This window comes from Oncorhynchus mykiss, chromosome 7 (assembly GCF_013265735.2).
Source record: "Oncorhynchus mykiss isolate Arlee chromosome 7, USDA_OmykA_1.1, whole genome shotgun sequence".
Classification (NCBI taxonomy): domain Eukaryota; kingdom Metazoa; phylum Chordata; class Actinopteri; order Salmoniformes; family Salmonidae; genus Oncorhynchus; species Oncorhynchus mykiss.
In genome coordinates this window covers 69,042,866-69,061,170 of record NC_048571.1, presented here as the reverse complement: position 1 = coordinate 69,061,170, position 18,305 = coordinate 69,042,866, and the positions used below count along the sequence as shown (strand labels likewise).

At 41.5% G+C, this 18,305-nt stretch overlaps 1 protein-coding gene across 2 annotated transcripts in view; it reads left to right on the top strand.

The window, feature by feature from the left end:
- LOC110528350 (metabotropic glutamate receptor 2) overlaps window positions 1-13,019 on the top strand; it is a 67,870-nt gene extending 54,851 nt beyond the window's left edge. The window contains exons 6-12 of one of the 2 annotated variants that reach the window (XM_036983941.1): window positions 374-492; window positions 665-829; window positions 4,742-4,855; window positions 4,985-5,416; window positions 5,686-5,925; window positions 11,059-11,254; window positions 11,720-13,019. In XM_036983941.1, the coding sequence (XP_036839836.1) occupies window positions 374-492; window positions 665-829; window positions 4,742-4,855; window positions 4,985-5,416; window positions 5,686-5,925; window positions 11,059-11,254; window positions 11,720-11,805 (1,352 nt within the window). In that variant the 3' untranslated portion in view covers window positions 11,806-13,019. Of the gene's footprint in view, window positions 1-373; window positions 493-664; window positions 830-4,741; window positions 4,856-4,984; window positions 5,417-5,685; window positions 5,926-11,058; window positions 11,273-11,719 lie in introns of both variants that reach the window. The other variant, XM_036983940.1, reaches the window with a different exon arrangement.
- Window positions 13,020-18,305: the final 5,286 nt, after the last annotated feature.

Here is an 18,305-nt window from a genome sequence, read left to right as displayed (position 1 = left end):
GGCAAAAGTGAAAAGCGTGACAACAGTCAAAATAATGCAAATGTTTAACAATTAAACATACTTCGGGTTAAACACGGTACCCGGGGAAAAACCAGCCTGGCGCGTCACACAAAACACGTAACAAAACAATTCCACACAAAGACATTGGGGGGAACAGAGGGAATATATATGTAGTGTGATTAGGGAATGTAAACCAGGTGTGCGGGGAAACAAGACAAAACAAATGGAACAATGAAAAGTGGAGCGGCGATGGCTAAAATACCGGTTATGTCGACCGCCGAACGCCGCCCAAACAAAGAGAGGAGCCGACTTCGGGGGAAGTTGTGACAGTCCAAGACAAGATTATTATTATCCGCACTTCTGTTTCCCTCAGCTCCCTTCAGACCTGCGGACACGGAGAACATGGTGCGTTTCGACGCCTACGGAGACAGTCTGGGCCGCTACAACATCTTCCACTACCACAAAGAGGAGGATAAATACGTGTACAGGAAGGTATGTAGCTCTCCATCCAGGGGTGCTGTACTGCGGCTGACCGTGTGTGTGTGTGTGTGTGTGTGTGTGTGTGTGTGCGCGCGCATGCATGCGTGCGTGTCTGCATTTGGGAAAAAGGCAGAAGACACATTTCTGTTTTAACCAAGTATCTCTCCTCTCCTGTTCTCTAAAGGTGGGCTACTGGGCCCAGGGCCTCATCCTAAACACCAGCCAGGTGCCATGGAGGGGCCCGGGCGAGGGGCCCCCCACCTCCCAGTGCAGCGACCCCTGTAGGAAGAACGAGGTGAAGAGCATGCAGCCTGGAGACGTGTGCTGCTGGATCTGCATCCCCTGCCAGGTAAGACATCCACAAGCAAGGAGAGAAGAGTGTAAGAGATTATTCTGTCATTGTGTAGTTTATCTTTTGTTAGTCAGTAGCTCACTTTGAGGGTGTGTTCCAGCCGGCACCATTCATTTCTGCCAGTTGAATATACACTACCTTATTTTTTTTCAAGTTTAAGTTTATGGTTAGGATAGGGCTGTTGCAGTGACCATGTTACCGCCACACTGGCAGTGATGAGTCATGACTGCAGTAAAATTAAGTGTGACCATTGAGTCACGGTAATATCCTTTTATGCACTCTGGGCATGCTTTGGTAGTACCCAACTTGCTAACTACCATCAGGTCCTAATGGCCTGGTACTCAGGGCTCTATTGTCCCTCCATCAGGTCCTAATGGCCTGGCACTCAGGGCTCTATTGTCCCTCTAACCACTCTGACATCAATGCAAATGCCTTTGAAAATCACATCAAACACATCAGAACAGTAGGCCTATAGTACTTTTAAAATTCACCCCACTGTGATGATTAATTTGAAGAAAGGAGTTCAACAACAGGTTGAAACAGTGTAAAACATGGTTGTTGTGGATGTTGTTTCAAAGCCTAACACAACTAAATGGACAGCGCTTTCTAAGGTGATGATTAATTCAAAACACATATTAGAGCTTATTGATATGCATAGGCTTATGAGCCTAAGCCATCAAAAAAAAAAAGAATACAAATTATGATTGTGCCCTTATACCATAAATAGCCAACTGCATATTACACATGGCAGAAAAACCAAAAAAAAACTGATTTAAGATGTCTTTGGTACATAATTGGTCTAGCCTTTGAGTGTGGACTGTATTATTATGCATACTGGATGGACTGGCTACCTTATGCTACGCTCCAACATTTCTATCCATGAGTCTGGGGGAGAACAAATTGAGTGACACGATACCCTTCAGTTATATAGGATATCTCACCACCATGTGTTTCCATCTCCTCTCTCTCCTTTCTTCCTTTATTGAGCATGCAGACAGACTGTCAACAGTTTAGTGAAATATGTTTAGTTGCGAAAACATGTTACTATTGATGTTCCTGAGCAGAATTAAGCACGGGGTAGCTTCAGGAACAAGGTTTGAGAGCCCATGGCATACAGAGTTTGGGTGAAATATCACCTGTCGGTCATCAAGGGCTCCTCAAACAGTGGTTGATGCATGGAGGGAAATAAGTATTCTTATATTTTTCAGTTGTTCATATCAGTTGTTCACAGCTCCGCTTTGAAACCGAAGTAGCCTACAAAACAGATTGTCAGGAAAGTGCACGGCCTCCATTCGCTATTTAAGTTCGAATGGAGGCCCCTGCCACTGTTCCTGCCCATTTCATAATGGGCCATTCTCAATCTAAACTAATTTGACATATTAGTGAAGACAAGATTAAATTCAGAATAGTCTGATGGGTGAAAATATGATCACTTGATGCGAGAACAGCTGTGCAGCCTGTGGCAAGGAGCAAGCTTTTTTTTTTTGTCACTTTCTAAAATCATCAAAAACCTATAGTCGCACCATGCAGCCCATATATGACATTCTAAATCATCAAAAACCTATAGTCGCACCATGCAGCCCATATATGACATTCTAAAACATCAAGAACCTATAGTCGCACCATGCAGCCCATATATGACATTCTAAATCATCAAAAACCTATAGTCGCACCATGCAGCCCATATATGACATTCTAAATCATCAAAAACCTATAGTCGCACCATGCAGCCCATATATGACATTCTAAATCATCAAAAACCTATAGTCGCACCATGCAGCCCATATATGACATTCTAAATCATCAAAAACCTATAGTCGCACCATGCAGCCCATATATGACATTCTAAATCATCAAAAACCTAGTCGCACCATGCAGCCCATATATGACATTCTAAATCATCAAAAACCTATAGTCGCACCATGCAGCCCATATATGACATTCTAAATCATCAAAAACCTATAGTCGCACCATGCAGCCCATATATGACATTCTAAATCATCAAAAACCTATAGTCGCACCATGCAGCCCATATATGACATTCTAAAATCATCAAAAACCTATAGTCGCACCATGCAGCCCATATATGACATTCTAAGGAATGCATCATTCACAACTAAAGTTGACAAATCACTCTAAATGTAGCATATAGGACCTGTTTCAAATGATCACTTTTATGCTCAATTTAGCCACTTCATATGCTCACTCGTTCCATTCTATTTAATTCAGCTAAGTTCAATGATATTCTTTTTACTATAGAATCAGATAAAACTAAGTAATGGCACCAGACTTCTAAGCATATCTTGTCTGCTAAATGAACACGCAAACAGAGTATGGCATGGAACATAGCCAGTTAACATACAGTAGGCTAACTCATATTCTGTCTGTTCTTCTGAAATACATGTTCTTCATATCATATTGACTAATAAATAATATATTTATTGTGATGGTGTATATTAAATTGATTTATTAGACTTTTTTAAATGTAGATGTTCCAAAGCCACTCATCAAATATTGTCGATAGTTACAGTGAGGGGAAAAAAGTCTTTGATCCCCTGCTGATTTTGTACGTTTGCCCACTGACAAAGATATGATCAGTCTATAATTTTAATGGTAGGTTTAGTTGACAAGGGACAAGATTGTAGAACTACACAAGGCTGGAATGGGCTACAAGACCATCGCCAAGCAGCTTGGTGAGAAGGTGACAACAGTTGGTGTGATTATTTGCAAATGGAAGAAACACAAAAGAACTGTCAATCTCCCTCGGCCTGGGGCTCCATGCAACATCTCACCTCATTGATTTGCAATGATCGTGAGAACGGTGAGGAATCAGCCCAGAACTACACGGGAGGATCTTGTCAATGATCTAAAGGCAGCTGGGACCATAGTCACCAAGAAAACAATTGGTAACACACTACGTCGTGAAGGACTGAAATCGTGCAGCGCCGGCAAGGTCCCTCTGCTCAAGAAAGCACATATACATGCCCGTCTGAAGTTTGCCAATGAACATCTGAATGATTCAGAGGACAACTGGGTGAAAGTGTTGTGGTCAGATGAGACCAAAATGGAGCTCTTTGGCATCAACTCGACTTGCCGTGTTTGGAGGAGGAGGAATGCTGCCTATGACCCCAAGAACACCATCCCCACTTTCAAACATGGAGGTGGAAACATTATGCTTTGGGGGTGTTTTTCTGCTAAGGGGACAGGACAACTTCACTGCATCAAAGGGACGATGGACGGGGCCATGTACCATCAAATCTTGGGTGAGAACCGCCTTCCCTCAGCCAGGGCATTGAAAATGGGTCGTGGATGGGTATTCCAGCATGACAATAATCCAAAAAACACGGCCAAGGCAACAAAGGAGTGGCTCAATAAGAAGCACATTAAGGTCCTGGAGTGGCCTAGCCAGTCTCCAGACCTTAGTCCCATAGAAAATCTGTGGACGGAGCTGAATTTTCGAGTTGCCAAACGTCAGCCTCAAAACCTTAATGACTTGGAGGAGATCTGCAAAGAGGAGTGGTACAAAATCCCTCCTGAGATGTGTGCAAACCTGGTGGCCAACTACAAGAAACGTCTGACCTCTGTGATTGCCAACAAGGGTTTTGCCACCAAGTACTAAGTCATGTGTTGTAGAGGGTTCAAATACTTATTTCCCTCATTAAAATGCAAATCAATTTATAACATTTTTGACATGCGTTTCTCTGGATTATTTTGTTGTTATTCTGTCTCTCACTGTTCAAATAAACCTACCATTAAAATTATAGACGGATCATTTCTTTGTCAGTGGGCAAACGTACAAAATCAGCAGGGGATCAAATACTTTTTTCCCTCACTGTAGTTTAACAATAACTGAACATCTACAGTACAAACCATCTATTTGGGACTATACACTTCCTTTCCCCCTGCCAGCCCTACCAGTACCTGCTGGATGAGTTCACCTGTGCAGACTGTACCTTTGGACAGTGGCCCCAGGCCAACCTGACAGGCTGTTTCGACCTGCCAGAGGAGTACATCCGCTGGGAGGTACTGTCACTGTTTTCCCTCGCCCTCCTTTTGCTGCTATTTTCTTCCCTTTTAAAAAATACATCTGTAAAGTGTTTTGCAACTTATACATGTGAAATAACACTTTAAATAAACCTTGATTTGATTTAGGATGCCTGGGCTATTGGGCCGGTCACCATCTCCTGCCTGGGCATGTTGTGCACCCTCTCTGTGGTGGGCCTATTCTTCAAACACAACGACACCCCAGTGGTCAAAGCCAGCGGGCGGGAGCTGTCCTACATCCTCCTGCTGGGGGTCCTGATGTGCTACAGCATGACCTTCATCTACATCGCCAAGCCCTCCACGGCTGTGTGTACCCTACGTCGACTCGGCCTGGGTACCTCCTTTGCCGTGTGCTACTCGGCGCTCCTCACCAAGACCAACCGCATTGCGCGGATTTTCAGCGGGGTGAAGGACGGGGCCACGCGGCCAAGGTTCATCAGCCCGGCCTCCCAGGTGGCTATCTGTGGTGGGCTGATCTCCTGTCAGCTCCTGGTGGCCTTGGTCTGGCTCCTGGTGGAGATGCCTGGCGTCAGGAAGGAGGTGGGTGTAACAGAGTTGGATTCCTAACCCCCAGCCTGAAATGTTTCCACTCATGCTGTCAAATCATTTGCTTTTCTATAGAGTAATAAGGCATTGTCAAGTGGGCGGTCATGTGTGTTTGCAAGGCGGGGACGGAAGTTATTCTGTTAAGCAAGCACAATGACAGTGACGCTTGTCACAAGAACATAGAGATATAATACTTTTCTATATTAATACTGTTCACTGCTCAATATATCTAATACTATTCTATTCTATTTAATTATATGGAGGTGAGCCCCGAGAGGAGGGATATAGTCACCCTGAAGTGCAACAGCAAGGACTCCAGCATGCTGGCTGCTCTGGCCTACAACTGCATCCTCATCGTCCTCTGCACGGTCTATGCCTTCAAGACCAGGAAATGCCCCGAGAACTTCAACGAGGCCAAGTTCATTGGGTTCACCATGTACACCACCTGTATCATCTGGCTGGCCTTCCAGCCCATCTTCTACGTAACGGCCAGCGACTACAGGGTGAGTGGGAATAATAGACTCCAATTAGGTTTGTAAAAATGCTGGTAACTTTTCCAAAAGGTCCAGGTTTTCCAGAAATCCCGGTTGGAGGTTTTCGGATTTCCTGCTTATTCCCTCCAGAGTTCAATAATCTTCTAACCAGGATTTTGGACAACTTGGGAATTTTAGGAAAGTTACCGTAATTTATGCAACCCCAACTCCAATATATTGTAATGAAATGAGGGACTAGAATGAGTTAATTGTGCTTATCAACACAAGGGTCAGTACGATATGAATGACAGTGGGTGTCTTTTCTCCCAGATCATTATTTTTAAAATCTATAAGTCCTTGAATGTGTCATAGCTTACCAAAGGATCTAGGTGACATACATACATTCCTTTTGATCATCACCTTCCTCTGAGTTTCATCAAAGGACTGTATTTCTTTTCATGTGTCGTAGAGATGCTTTAAAGACAAGAACAAAGACACTGGAGATAGAGATACCCAGTCTTGATTATGTGGGCGTTAAACCCCAGTCTGTATAGTTGCATTGACTGTTACTGAGAAGACAAAGACATTCTCCAAATTATTTTCTGTATCTAATCTAAAACTGCAGTATTGCCATTGTAATACCTTTTATTACGATTTGAAAAGTAATTATGTTTTTCTCTCTTCTAATGTCGACAGTGAAATGTGCAGGAGATTCAACCAGGGCATTTTGATAGGAAGACTCTTGTTCCCAATGTCCCTTTTCTAATAAGGCATTTAGAAAGGAAGACTTGTTCCCAGCGTCCCTCTTCTGCAGTGGCTTGTGAAAGTAATCAACCCCCCTAGCATTTTTCCTATTTTGTTGCCTTACAACCTGGAATTAAAATGGATTTTTGGGGGGTTTTGTATCATTTGATTTACACAACAGGCCTACCACTTTGAAGATGCAAAATAATTTTTTATTGTGAGACAAACAAGAAATAAGACAAAAGCAGAACCTGAGCGTACATAACTATTCACCACCTCTCCAAAAGTCAATACTTTGTAGAGCCACCTTTTGCAGCAAATACAGCTGCAAAACTCTTGGGGTATGTCTCTAAAAACTTGGCACATCTAGCCACTGGGATTTTTGCCCATTCTTCAAGGCAAAACTGCTCCAGCTCCTTCAAGTTGGATGGGTTCCGCTGGTGTACAGCAATCTTTAAGTCATACCACAGATTCTCAATTGGATTGAGGTCTGGGCTTTGACTAGGCTATTCCAAGACATGTAAATGTTTACCCTTAAACCACTTGAATGTTGCTTTAGCAGTATGCTTAGGGTCATTGTCCTGCTGGAAGGTGAACCACCGTCCCAGTCACACATTTCTGGAAGATTGAAACAGGTTTCCCTCAAGAAGTTCCCTGTATTTAGCGCCATCCATCATTCCTTCAATTCTGACCAGTTTCCCAGGCCTTGCATATGAAAAACATCCCCACAGCATGATGCTGCCACCACCATGCTTGGTGTTCTCAGGGTGATGAGAGATGTTGGGTTTGCGCCAGACATAGAGTTTTCCTTGATGGCCAAAAAGCTCAATTTTAGTCTTATCTGACCAGAGTACCTTCTTCCATATGTTTGGGGAGTCTCCCACAAGCTTTGGGGAGTCTCCCACATGTTTGCTTAATTTTTCTTTAAGCAATAGCTTTTTTCTGGCCACTCTTCCGTAAAGCCCAGCTCTATGGAGTGTATGGCTTAAAGTGGTCCTATGGACAGATGCTCCAATCTCCGCTGTGGAGCTTTGCAGCTCCTTCATGGTTATCTTTGGTCTCTTTGTTGTCTCTCTGATTAATGCCTTCATTGCCTGGTACATGAGTTTTGGTGGGCAGCCCTCTCTTGGCAGGTTTGTTGTGGTGCCATATTCTTTCATTTTTTTAATAATGGATTTAATGGTGCTCCGTGGGATTTTCAAAGTTTCTGATATTTTTTTATAACTCAACCCTGATCTGTTCTCCACAACTTTGTCCCTGACCTGTTTGGAGAGCTCCTTGGTCTTCATGGTGCCGCTTGCTTGGTTGTGCCCTTGCTTAGTGGTGTTGCCAACTCTGGGGCCTTTCAGAACAGTTGTGTATATATACTGAGATCATGTGACAGATCATGTGACACTTAGATTACACACAGGTGGACTTTACTTAATCAATTATGTGACTTCTGAAGGTAATTGGTTGCACCAGATCTTATTTCGGGGCTTCATAGCAAAGGGGGTGAATACATATGCCACCACTTTTTATTTATGTATTTATTTATTACATTTTATGAAACAAGTTATTTTTTTCATTTCACTTCACCAATTTGGACTATTTTGTGTATGTTCATTACATGATATCCATGCATCAAAATAGGAAATACGCAGAGGGGTTGAATACCTTTGCAAGGCACTGTAATTGGGCATTTAGTTGGAACACAGAGTTTCTTAAAACAGAGGCGCAAGATCGCGAGACTTCCGGGAAAGCTTGCGAAAAAGACCAAACAGACCAGTTTGAGAAGTCAGAGAGAAGTGAAAATGATTCCTTAGTTGTTAATGTTCTGGAAATCTAAAGGCACAACCTAGATTTGAGCCAATGTCTTAAGTAGTTGAACATATTACTCCAACCATGTGAAAGGGACAAACTGACACATTTTCATTTTTGTCCAAAACGTCTTTATAAATCGAAAGGCTTGCACATGCACAGTTCGGCGTGAGATGCCTGTTAGACCGATGACTTGTTTCTATGCATGAGCTTAGCTTGCCAACGTTGCCATCTCATCATCGCCAACAAGCGTGATCTGAGGTTTCTATTGGAGAAGCAGTTTAATCTTCAAACTGCACTGTCTTTGATTGGAAGACTCTTGTTCTTAGCATCCCTCTACTAAAATGGCATTTAGATAGGAAGACTAATCTAATACTGCTGCAGCTTAGTTTTCTGTTCTCAGGTTAGATCAGTTCGAAGGAGGGAATAGAGGGATGGAGGGATGGGAGCTGGGCTTTTCAGGGCCTAATGCTTAGATTGTCTAAGATTAATGATAGTCATCAAGAGACAAGCTTAGCATCCACATTTTTTTTAACTGTTAAACAAATAAACACCCAGATGATGAGCCCTACATGACACCACATCATAGCCTAACAGGATAGATTATTTACTGTACTGTATATATCTGTATAAAAATATACACTACATGGCCAAAAGTATGTGCACACCTGCTTGTCGAACATCTCATTCCAAAATCATGGGCATTAATGTGTAGTTGGTCCCCCATTTGCTGCTTTAACAGCCTCCACTCTTCTGGGAAGGCTTTCCACTAGATGTTGGAACATTGCTGCGGGGATTTGCTTCCATTCAGCCACAACAGAATTAGTGATGTCGGGCACTGATGTTGGATGATTAGGCCTGGCTAATTAAGATTTGCCTTCACTGGAACTAAGTGGCCTAGCCCAAACCATGCAAAACAGCACCAAACCATTATTCCTCCTCCCCCAAACTTTACAGTTGGCACTAGGCATTCGGGCAAGATAGCATTCTTCTGGCATCCGCCAAACTCAGATTAGTTTGTCGGACAAGCTGATGCTTGGCATTGTGTATGGTGATCTTAGGCTTGTGTGCAGCTGCTCGGCCATGGAAACCCATTTCACGAAGCTCCCAACAAACAGTTCTTGTGCTGACGTTGCTTCCAAAGGCAGTTTGGAACTCGGCAATGACTGTTGCCACCGAGAACAGACAATTTTTATGTGCTACGCGCTTCAGTACTCGGCAGTCCTGTTCTGTGAGCTTGTGTGGCCTACCACTTCACGGCTGAGCCGTTGTTGCGCCTAGACATTTCCACTTCACAATAACAGCAGTTACAGTTGACTGGGGCAGCTCTAGCAGGGCAGAAATTTAACAAACTGACTTGTTGGAAAGCTGGTGTCCTATGACGGTGCCACTTTGAAAGTCACTGAGGTCTTCCATGCGGACCATTCTACTGCCATTGTTTGGTTAAGGAGATTGCATGGCTGTGTGCTCGATTTTATACACCTGTCAGAAACGGATGTGGAAGAAATAGCCGAATCCACTCATTTGAAGGGGTGTCCACATACGTTTGGGCATGAAGACTAGCTTCAAGGCCCACATAGGGCTTTAACCACCTTGCGTCAGGCCTATGAAGCCTTTGTTGCCATGTAAGCAAGATAAAGAGAGACAATGTGTATAAAACGGATAAAACAGTTTAGTCCAGGGTGTATTATAACTGTGACCCAAGGCTGAATCTAGTCTAGTGTAATGCCTGTCCGGATTCTGTTGGTGTGCCACTGGGAAAGAGTAAGGGGTAGAATCACATTGGCCATGCATTATGAGCTTCCCCAGGACATCTCCTTATCATCTCAACGGTGCTTTATCCATCTACTAGCAAAAAACCTTTGAGAAAAATAAATGTCAACACTAGCAATACCTGAGTTGAAAGAGAAACATTTGAGAAAGGGTTGTGAAAGGAGTGACAGGCTGAACGAATGAACAGTATAATAATGTGTACATATTGAATATAGATGATTAGTGTTCATGTTGGAGCTGTGGTAGACACATTTTTGGCTCTGCAACAGAAACCTTGATGCTTTGATCTCTGTTTGTGTGCCATTAAAAATACCAGCAGTTGGGCTGGGCTTCCTGCATTTTAAATATGGTTTAGATAAAACATTGCAGAGATATTCTCACATGAAAAACAAGCTGCCTTGTTCATTCAATTGTGATGAACCTGGAGTCTCCCAGATGGACATTCATTATTTCAGCCAGTGCTTCCAGCAATATTTACATGACATTTTAGTAATTTAGCAGACGCTCTTATCCAGAGTAACTTGAAATTAGTGAATTCAGAATTCATCTTAAGATAACTAGGTGAGACAACAACACATCACAATCGTATCAAGTACATTTTCTCTCAACAAAATATTTCTAAGCAAAGTTAGTAGGAAATAACATGCATTTTCTAGTTTTCCTCGCTCTCTCCTGCTTTCTCCTTCCCGTTCTCTCACTTCTCTCAAACTCAAGGCTATTGATTTAATCTAGTACTAGTCCTGTCAGTCCGAGTGGCTCTGTGGTGCTGGCTGGGCTGCCTCAAAATGTCCAGTGAGTCCCGTTCACTCTAACCCAACCTCCTCTCTCTCCCTCTACCCCATACAGGTTCAGACAACCACCATGTGCATCTCTGTCAGTCTGAGTGGATCAGTGGTGCTGGGCTGCCTCTTTGCTCCTAAGGTCCACATCATCCTATTCCAGCCCCAGAAGAATGTGACAACGCTGAGAGTGGCTGCCAACCGTTTTGGGGCCACAGTCAAATCAGCATCGGCGTCTGACCCCAGCTCTAGCTGCTGGAAAGGTAACGTCTCTATCACTGGTAAATGGGTTTTTAGCTTTTTGTAAACAACCATTAACATTTATTTTTGTCATCACATATAAATCGTACAATCAGCTAAATATTTCAGTCATTTTTGGTGAGCCATCAACTGAAACATACTGCACATCTACTGCTATTTATGATTTCATTATATTCAGATTATATTGATATTTGTACTGCACTGTTGAGGGAACTTGCAAGTAAGCATATTGCTTCATCGTTGATACCTGTTGTAAACCCTGTGTGACGAGTCTGTTGTGTTTGCCATACTATAGGCCTATGGAAAAATAGAACACCACAAAATTCTCTCAAAAACAGATCCCTTGGTTCGATATTTTTTTGCTTTAATCAATGTGAAAAACGAAGTCATACCTACACTTTATAACTAGTCTGTTAATTTGGTATTTAATTGAAAATATGTTACCCTCTATTCTCGTTCTTTTCCAGCATCAGCCTCTACCAGTGTGCCAACAGCGGTAACAACAGTCTGTAACGGTCGTGAGGTAGTGGACTCCACTACGTCCTCTTTGTGAAGAGCTGCTTGTATCATTCCTCTGTCCTGAGAACAACACAAATCACAATTCCATCCAAATTCATCCCCTCTCGTACAAAACAAGGCTGCTGTCATATCTAAGTCCCATTTACAGTAGAGACCAGTAGAGTCTGTCTATTCGGACAGAGGGAGGCCAGGATGCACTTAACTGTGAAAGCTAAATAATGTGACTATACTTAGGAGTGTGACGTAATGTAGGACTGTAAAGCATTTTTGTATAGATTTAACAGTATGTGATTGATTTGACTTGGTTTCAAGATAGACTCGTGGTTGAATGTACTGCTGTATGCCTTGCTGTCAGTACAGAGAATCAGTCTTATGAATGAGGTGGTTCATGTGAAGCGATCATGGTGTCATAACAAAAGGTTGATCTTATCTTGTCCTTACAGTGCTGTGAATGCGATATCAAAATATTATTTTTCTTTTTGACTAGAATATTAATACATAACACTTATTGAATTAATTTGACCCCTTGTTTTTAAACTACATTTGAATGATATGAGATGAACCATAGTGAAAGTGATGATTAAAAACTAGCCTACTATCAGTATAAAGGACAATGTTTTAATGTAGACTTCGGTGAACCAGTTTGTGCTTTCTTGTAATTTATGTAAATAAATGGTGTTATTTTTTAATTATTAAAACATAAAATGCTATTGTGTATTTTGTTCAGAGAAGTCTCTAGGCAGTTTTGGTGGTAGCTCGACAGGATGGATTAAAGCAATCATTGCCGATGGGTATTTGTACATACACCAAGCGTTCCGGGAAGAAGCAGTCTACACTAGTGTTTCTCAACCTCATTTTTGCCAGGGACTGGCAAGCTCGGGTCCTTCCTCATTTGGGGACTGCTTAAATTACAACTAGCAATGGACTAAATCAGTGTTATTAGCTAACCGTCTCAGACACCAGTGAACATCATCCCTGCCCAGGGACCTAGAGAAAGATTGCACCCAATCTGTTTGAAATGACTATTGGATGTAACATCTACATATTCTCTCTCTCAGTGGTTTCTGAGACAGCACCAATGAACTGTAGAAGAACAGCTAGCTTGTCTTAATCACCTCACATTTCTTCTCCTGTCCTTAACCCGTGTGGTGATCATGTTTTTGTTATTCACCCAATGTTCGCGGGTCTGATGGATATATGTAAAAATACTTAGTTGACATATCAATTATATCAATTATGTGTACTGTGTCTTTTTGTCCTTCTTGGGTCCACACACATGGCAGCGCTTCTTGTTGCTACCGGTTGCAATCTAGAATTATGAAAACACTTAGTTCAGGAATTTTACTAACATCTCACTCACTCATATATATATATATATATATATATATATATATATATATATATATATATATAGTTACAGCAGGCTAAGGTAGGAGAGTCAGACACATGCAACAACAACACTCATACTTACTTCAGGTATTGGAGTTGTTGGTTCTGTGGGTCGGGTGGATGGGGCACCAGCATCCTCCTCCTGAACCTTCCTCACGATGGCTGCTGGGGTTCTTGGGATATGTTGCCTCTTCTGGATTTGAGGTCTTACCAATGCCTTGCCCAGCTCCTCGAGAAAGAGCTGTCTACTCTGGACCTTCCCTCTGTTCCAATCTGTGTTCAACGCCACCCAGATGACAAACGCATTGTACACCGAGATGTCCAACATGTTGAAGAATATCACAAGTGGACAGCTTAGGGTTCTTCTTTTGCAGCTGTAACCAGTCCCCAGCTTGTCTAAACTGTCCATCCCTCCTGTTGTGGCATTGTAATCCATTTCTTTTTTTTATGTTCCTGCCCACAGAATCTCCCATTCTTATGCAGTGTACTCATGAGTACCACATTTTTGCCTTTCTTTGGCATGTAGGACACTAGGGATGTGTCAGCTGTGAACACAAACTTAGAGGGATTGATAGGCCTGTTCTGTGTATTCAACAGCTAAGGCGGGAACTCTGGCTTGTTTTTTCGTACTGTTCCTACCATCGTCAGCTTCCTGTTGAGGAGCTCCTGTCCCAGGTTGGGTGAAGAGACTTTGTTGCACGGAAAAGTTCTATTCCAGTTTCAGCGTTCCATTCTCACTGATTATTAACGCCTATTAGCAATGCCTATTAAAAATCTAGTGTTGTTTTAAAGCCCTATGGTCGGAGTGGTGACTGCTGGCTACATGGCATCAGGCCAATCTATCAAAGTAAACTTAGGTGTCATTTTAGGAGTTTCAGAAGTTTACTGATGCAAAAGCTGTTAGAAGCATTTCATTTTCAAATAGCCAAATCTCAGGGGATTCCTCGATCAACATCCCACAAGCTGTGTAGCTGACAGCTAGACATGCCAAGGGCCGATCCCGATTTAGGAATTTATGCCTTTCCTACACACATTGTCACCTAACGCGCTCTGCAGGAGTGGCTACCTTGCGTGCTCTAAATACATTTCTTTCAACTGCTGAAAATCCTCCCACTTGGGGAGTTTTCATTCATTTTTGGTACATTTATCTTAAGACATCCCTTTAAATACAGTGCACTTTTTAGTTTTAGTTTGACAGACTAGAATATCGAGAGAACGGTTCAGAATATTAGCGATCAATGGAAGAAAGCATTTTAAATATATATGTTTATTGGTCTCCATTTCAGCACCAACTGGTAGATTTAAAAATACATATTTAGATTTAGGAAAGTATTTATGAATTATAAAAAACAGGTTTGGAGAGCCTTTACACATGAAAGAAAAAGGTGGTTTGATTCATTCTGAAAATTGCCACATTCAGAATATTCGTGTACCAATCAAACATTTGGACACACCTACTCATTCAAGGGTTTTTTCCTTATTTTCTTCATTGTAGAATAATAGTGAAGACATCAAAACTATGAAAAAACACATATGGAATCATGTAGTAACCAAAAAAGGGTTAAACGAATGTGCAAGCTGTCATCAAGGCAAAGGGTGGCTACTTAGAATAATCTAAAATATATGATATATATCTTGATTTGTTTAATACTTTTTTGGTTACCACATGATTACATATGTGTTATTTCATCATTTTGATGTCTTCACTAATATTCTACAATGTAGAAAAAATAAAGAAAAACTTGACTGGTACGGTAGAATTATATTAGGGAGAACAGTGTACAATAGTAGGCTATACCTTAGTCTATTGCCTGCACTGACCATGGAACTGTATGATGACAACCAAGTACTGAGCTATGTGTCAGTTTCAAACTGTTATGGTTTGGTCTGCTCTCCACTCCATAACAATTTAATTAGCCTACATTTCTTTATATTATCAACTGTTACTAACAATCCTCAGCAACAATCACACAGATGTGACTGTGTTTACAGAAATAGCAAATGAAGGTAAACTAAACAATGTAATAATAATGTAGGCTATACAAACTGAACGGAAATAACAGTAAATTGGCAGTTGAATATGTGGTTATGGTCGATATTGTTAGTGACTAATATTAAACATGATAGAAATAGGACAGAGAAAGTCAGGGTAGCCTATAATTAAGATATTTTACAGTGTCCATTCCTGCGTGTTAAGGCCGTACAATGTAAATGCTACACAATGGCACAACATTTCCTAAACTTTACTGTGGTTAAGTTGATATGCTTCAGTTTTCTCCCGACTGGTTTTACATTTGTCTCCAGCAGTGGTGTAAAGTACTTAAGGAAAAATACTTTAAAGTACTTAAGTAGTTTTTAGGGATATCTGTACTTTACTATTTATATTTGACAACTTTTACTTCACTACATTCCTAAACATTTTTTTTTACTCCATACATTTTCCCCGACGTTACATTTTGAATGCTTAGCGGGACAGGAAAATAGTCAAATTCACACACTTATCAAAAGAACATGTGGTCATCCCTACTGCCTCTGGCATGGCGGACTCACTAAGCACAAATGCATCTTTCGTAAATAAACTCTGGAGTGTGCCCCTGACTATCCATACATTTTTAAAACAAGAAAATGGTGCCGTCTGATTGCTTAATAAGGATTAAATGACTTGCCCAAGCCTCCCCATTTCTCCTTCACCCAAATCCAGATAGCTGATGTTCTGAAAGAGCTGCAAAATCTGGACCCCAACAAATCAGCTGGGCTAGACAATCTGGACCCTCTCTTTCTAAAATTATCCGTTGCAATTGTTGCAACCCCTATTACTAGCCTGTTCAACCTCTCTTTCGAATTGTTTGAGATCCCCAAAGATCAGAAAGCTGCTGCGGTCATCCCCCTCTTCAAAGGGGGAGACATTCTAGACCCAAACTGTTACAGACCTATATCTATCCTACCCTGCCTTTCTAAGTTCTTCGAAAACCAAACAGATCACCAACCATTTTGAATCCCACCGTACCCTCTACGCTATGCAATCTGGTTTCCGAGCTGGTCATGGGTGCACCTCTGCCACGCTCAAGGTCCTAAACGATATCATAACCGCCATCGATAAAGGACAATACTATGCAACCGTATTCATCAACCTGACCAAGGCATTCAACTCTGTCAATTACCACATTCTTATCGGCAGATTCAACAGCCTTGTTTCTCAAATGACTGCCTCGCCTGGTTCACCAACTACTTCTCAGACAGAGTTCAGTGTGTCAAATCGGAGCGCCTGTTGTCCGGACCCTCGGCACTCTCCATGGAGGTGCCACAGGGTTAAATTCTCAGGCCGACTCTTTTCTCTGCATACATCAATGATGTCGCTCTTGCTGCTGTTGATTCTCTGATCCACATCTATGCAGACACCATTCTGTATATATCTGGCCCTACATTGGACACTGTGTAAACTAACCTCCAGACGAGCTTCAATGCCATACAACTCTTTTTACGTGGCCCCCAACTGCTTTTAAACGCAAGTAAAACTAAATGCAGGCTCTTCAACCGATCGCTGCCCGCACTCGCCCACCCAGCATCATAACTCTGGACGGTTCTGACTTTGTATACAGTGTGGCAAAAAAGTATTTAGTCAGCCACCAATTGTGCAAGTACTTATTTTCCACCATAATTTGCAAATAAATTCACTAAAAATCCTACAATGTGATTTTCTGGAATTTTTTTCTCATTTTGTCTGTCATAGTTGAAGTGTACCTATGATGAAAATTACAAGCCTCTCTCATCTTTTTAAGTGGGAGAACTTGCACAATTGGTGGCTGACTAAATACTTTTTTGCACCACTGTATGTGGACAACTACAAATACCTTGGTGTCTGGTTAGACTATAAACTCTCCTTCCAGACTCACATTAATCATCTACAATCCTAAATTAAATCTAGAATTGGCTACCTATTTCACAACAAAGCATCCTTCACCCATGCTGCCAAACAGTCAGTTTTATGAGGGTATCCTAGAGATCCTTGACTTCGGCGATGTAATTTACAAATAGCCCATCTGTAAATAGCCCAGCTAACTACCTCAACCCCATATTATTATTATATTATTATCTCCCTCACTAGCTTTAAGCACCAACTGTCAGAGCAGCTCACAGATTACTGCACCTGTACATAGCCCACCTATAATTTAGCCCAAACAACTACCTCTTTTCCAACTGTATTTTATTTATTTTGCACCCCATTATTTTTATTTCTACTTTGCACATTCTTCCATTGCAAATCTACCATTCCAGTGTTTTATTTGCTATATTGTATTTACCTTGCCACCATGACCTTTTGCCTTTACCTCCCTTCTCACCTCATTTGCTCACATCGTATATAGACTTGTTTATACTGTATTATTGACTGTATGTTTGTTTTACTCCATGTGTAACTCTGTGTCGTCGTATCTGTCGAACTGCTTTGCTTTATCTTGGCCAGGTCGCAGTTGTAAATGAGAACTTGTTCTCAACTTGCCTACCTGGTTAAATAAAGGTGAAATAAAAATGTTTAAAAAAAAATGTTTTTTGCTCCTTTGCACCCGTGTCTCTACTCGAACATTATCACTCCGGTGTTCAATTGCTAAATTGTAATTACTTCGCCACTACGGCCTATAATCTTACCTCATTTGCACACACTGTATATAAACTTTTCTATTGCGTTATTGACTGTACGTGTATTTATTCCATGTGTAACTGTTGTCGTTTGTGTTGCACTGCTCTGCCTTATCTTGGCCAGGTCGCAGTTGTAAATGAGAACTTGTTCTCAACTGGCCTATCTAGTTAAATAAAGAAAATAACTTTTTACTATTGATACTTAAGTATATTTAAAACCAAATACTTTTACTCAAGTAGTATTTTACTGGCTGACTTTCACTTGAGTAACTTTCTATTAAGGTATCTATACTTTTACTCAACCCCCCCCCCCCCCCCCCCCCCCCCCCATTTACAATTCCCTTAATCATTTACCAAGTTGTAAATTACAGTGCATGCAGAATGTTTTTTTTTTAATGGGGGAAATTTTTCTTAGATACTTTTTCCACTTCGAGAGACCTTATTCATAGTTTCCTCATGCGTAAAGGTGGTGAAATTATTAGGGAATTAAGTCACCGTCAGAATATGGCA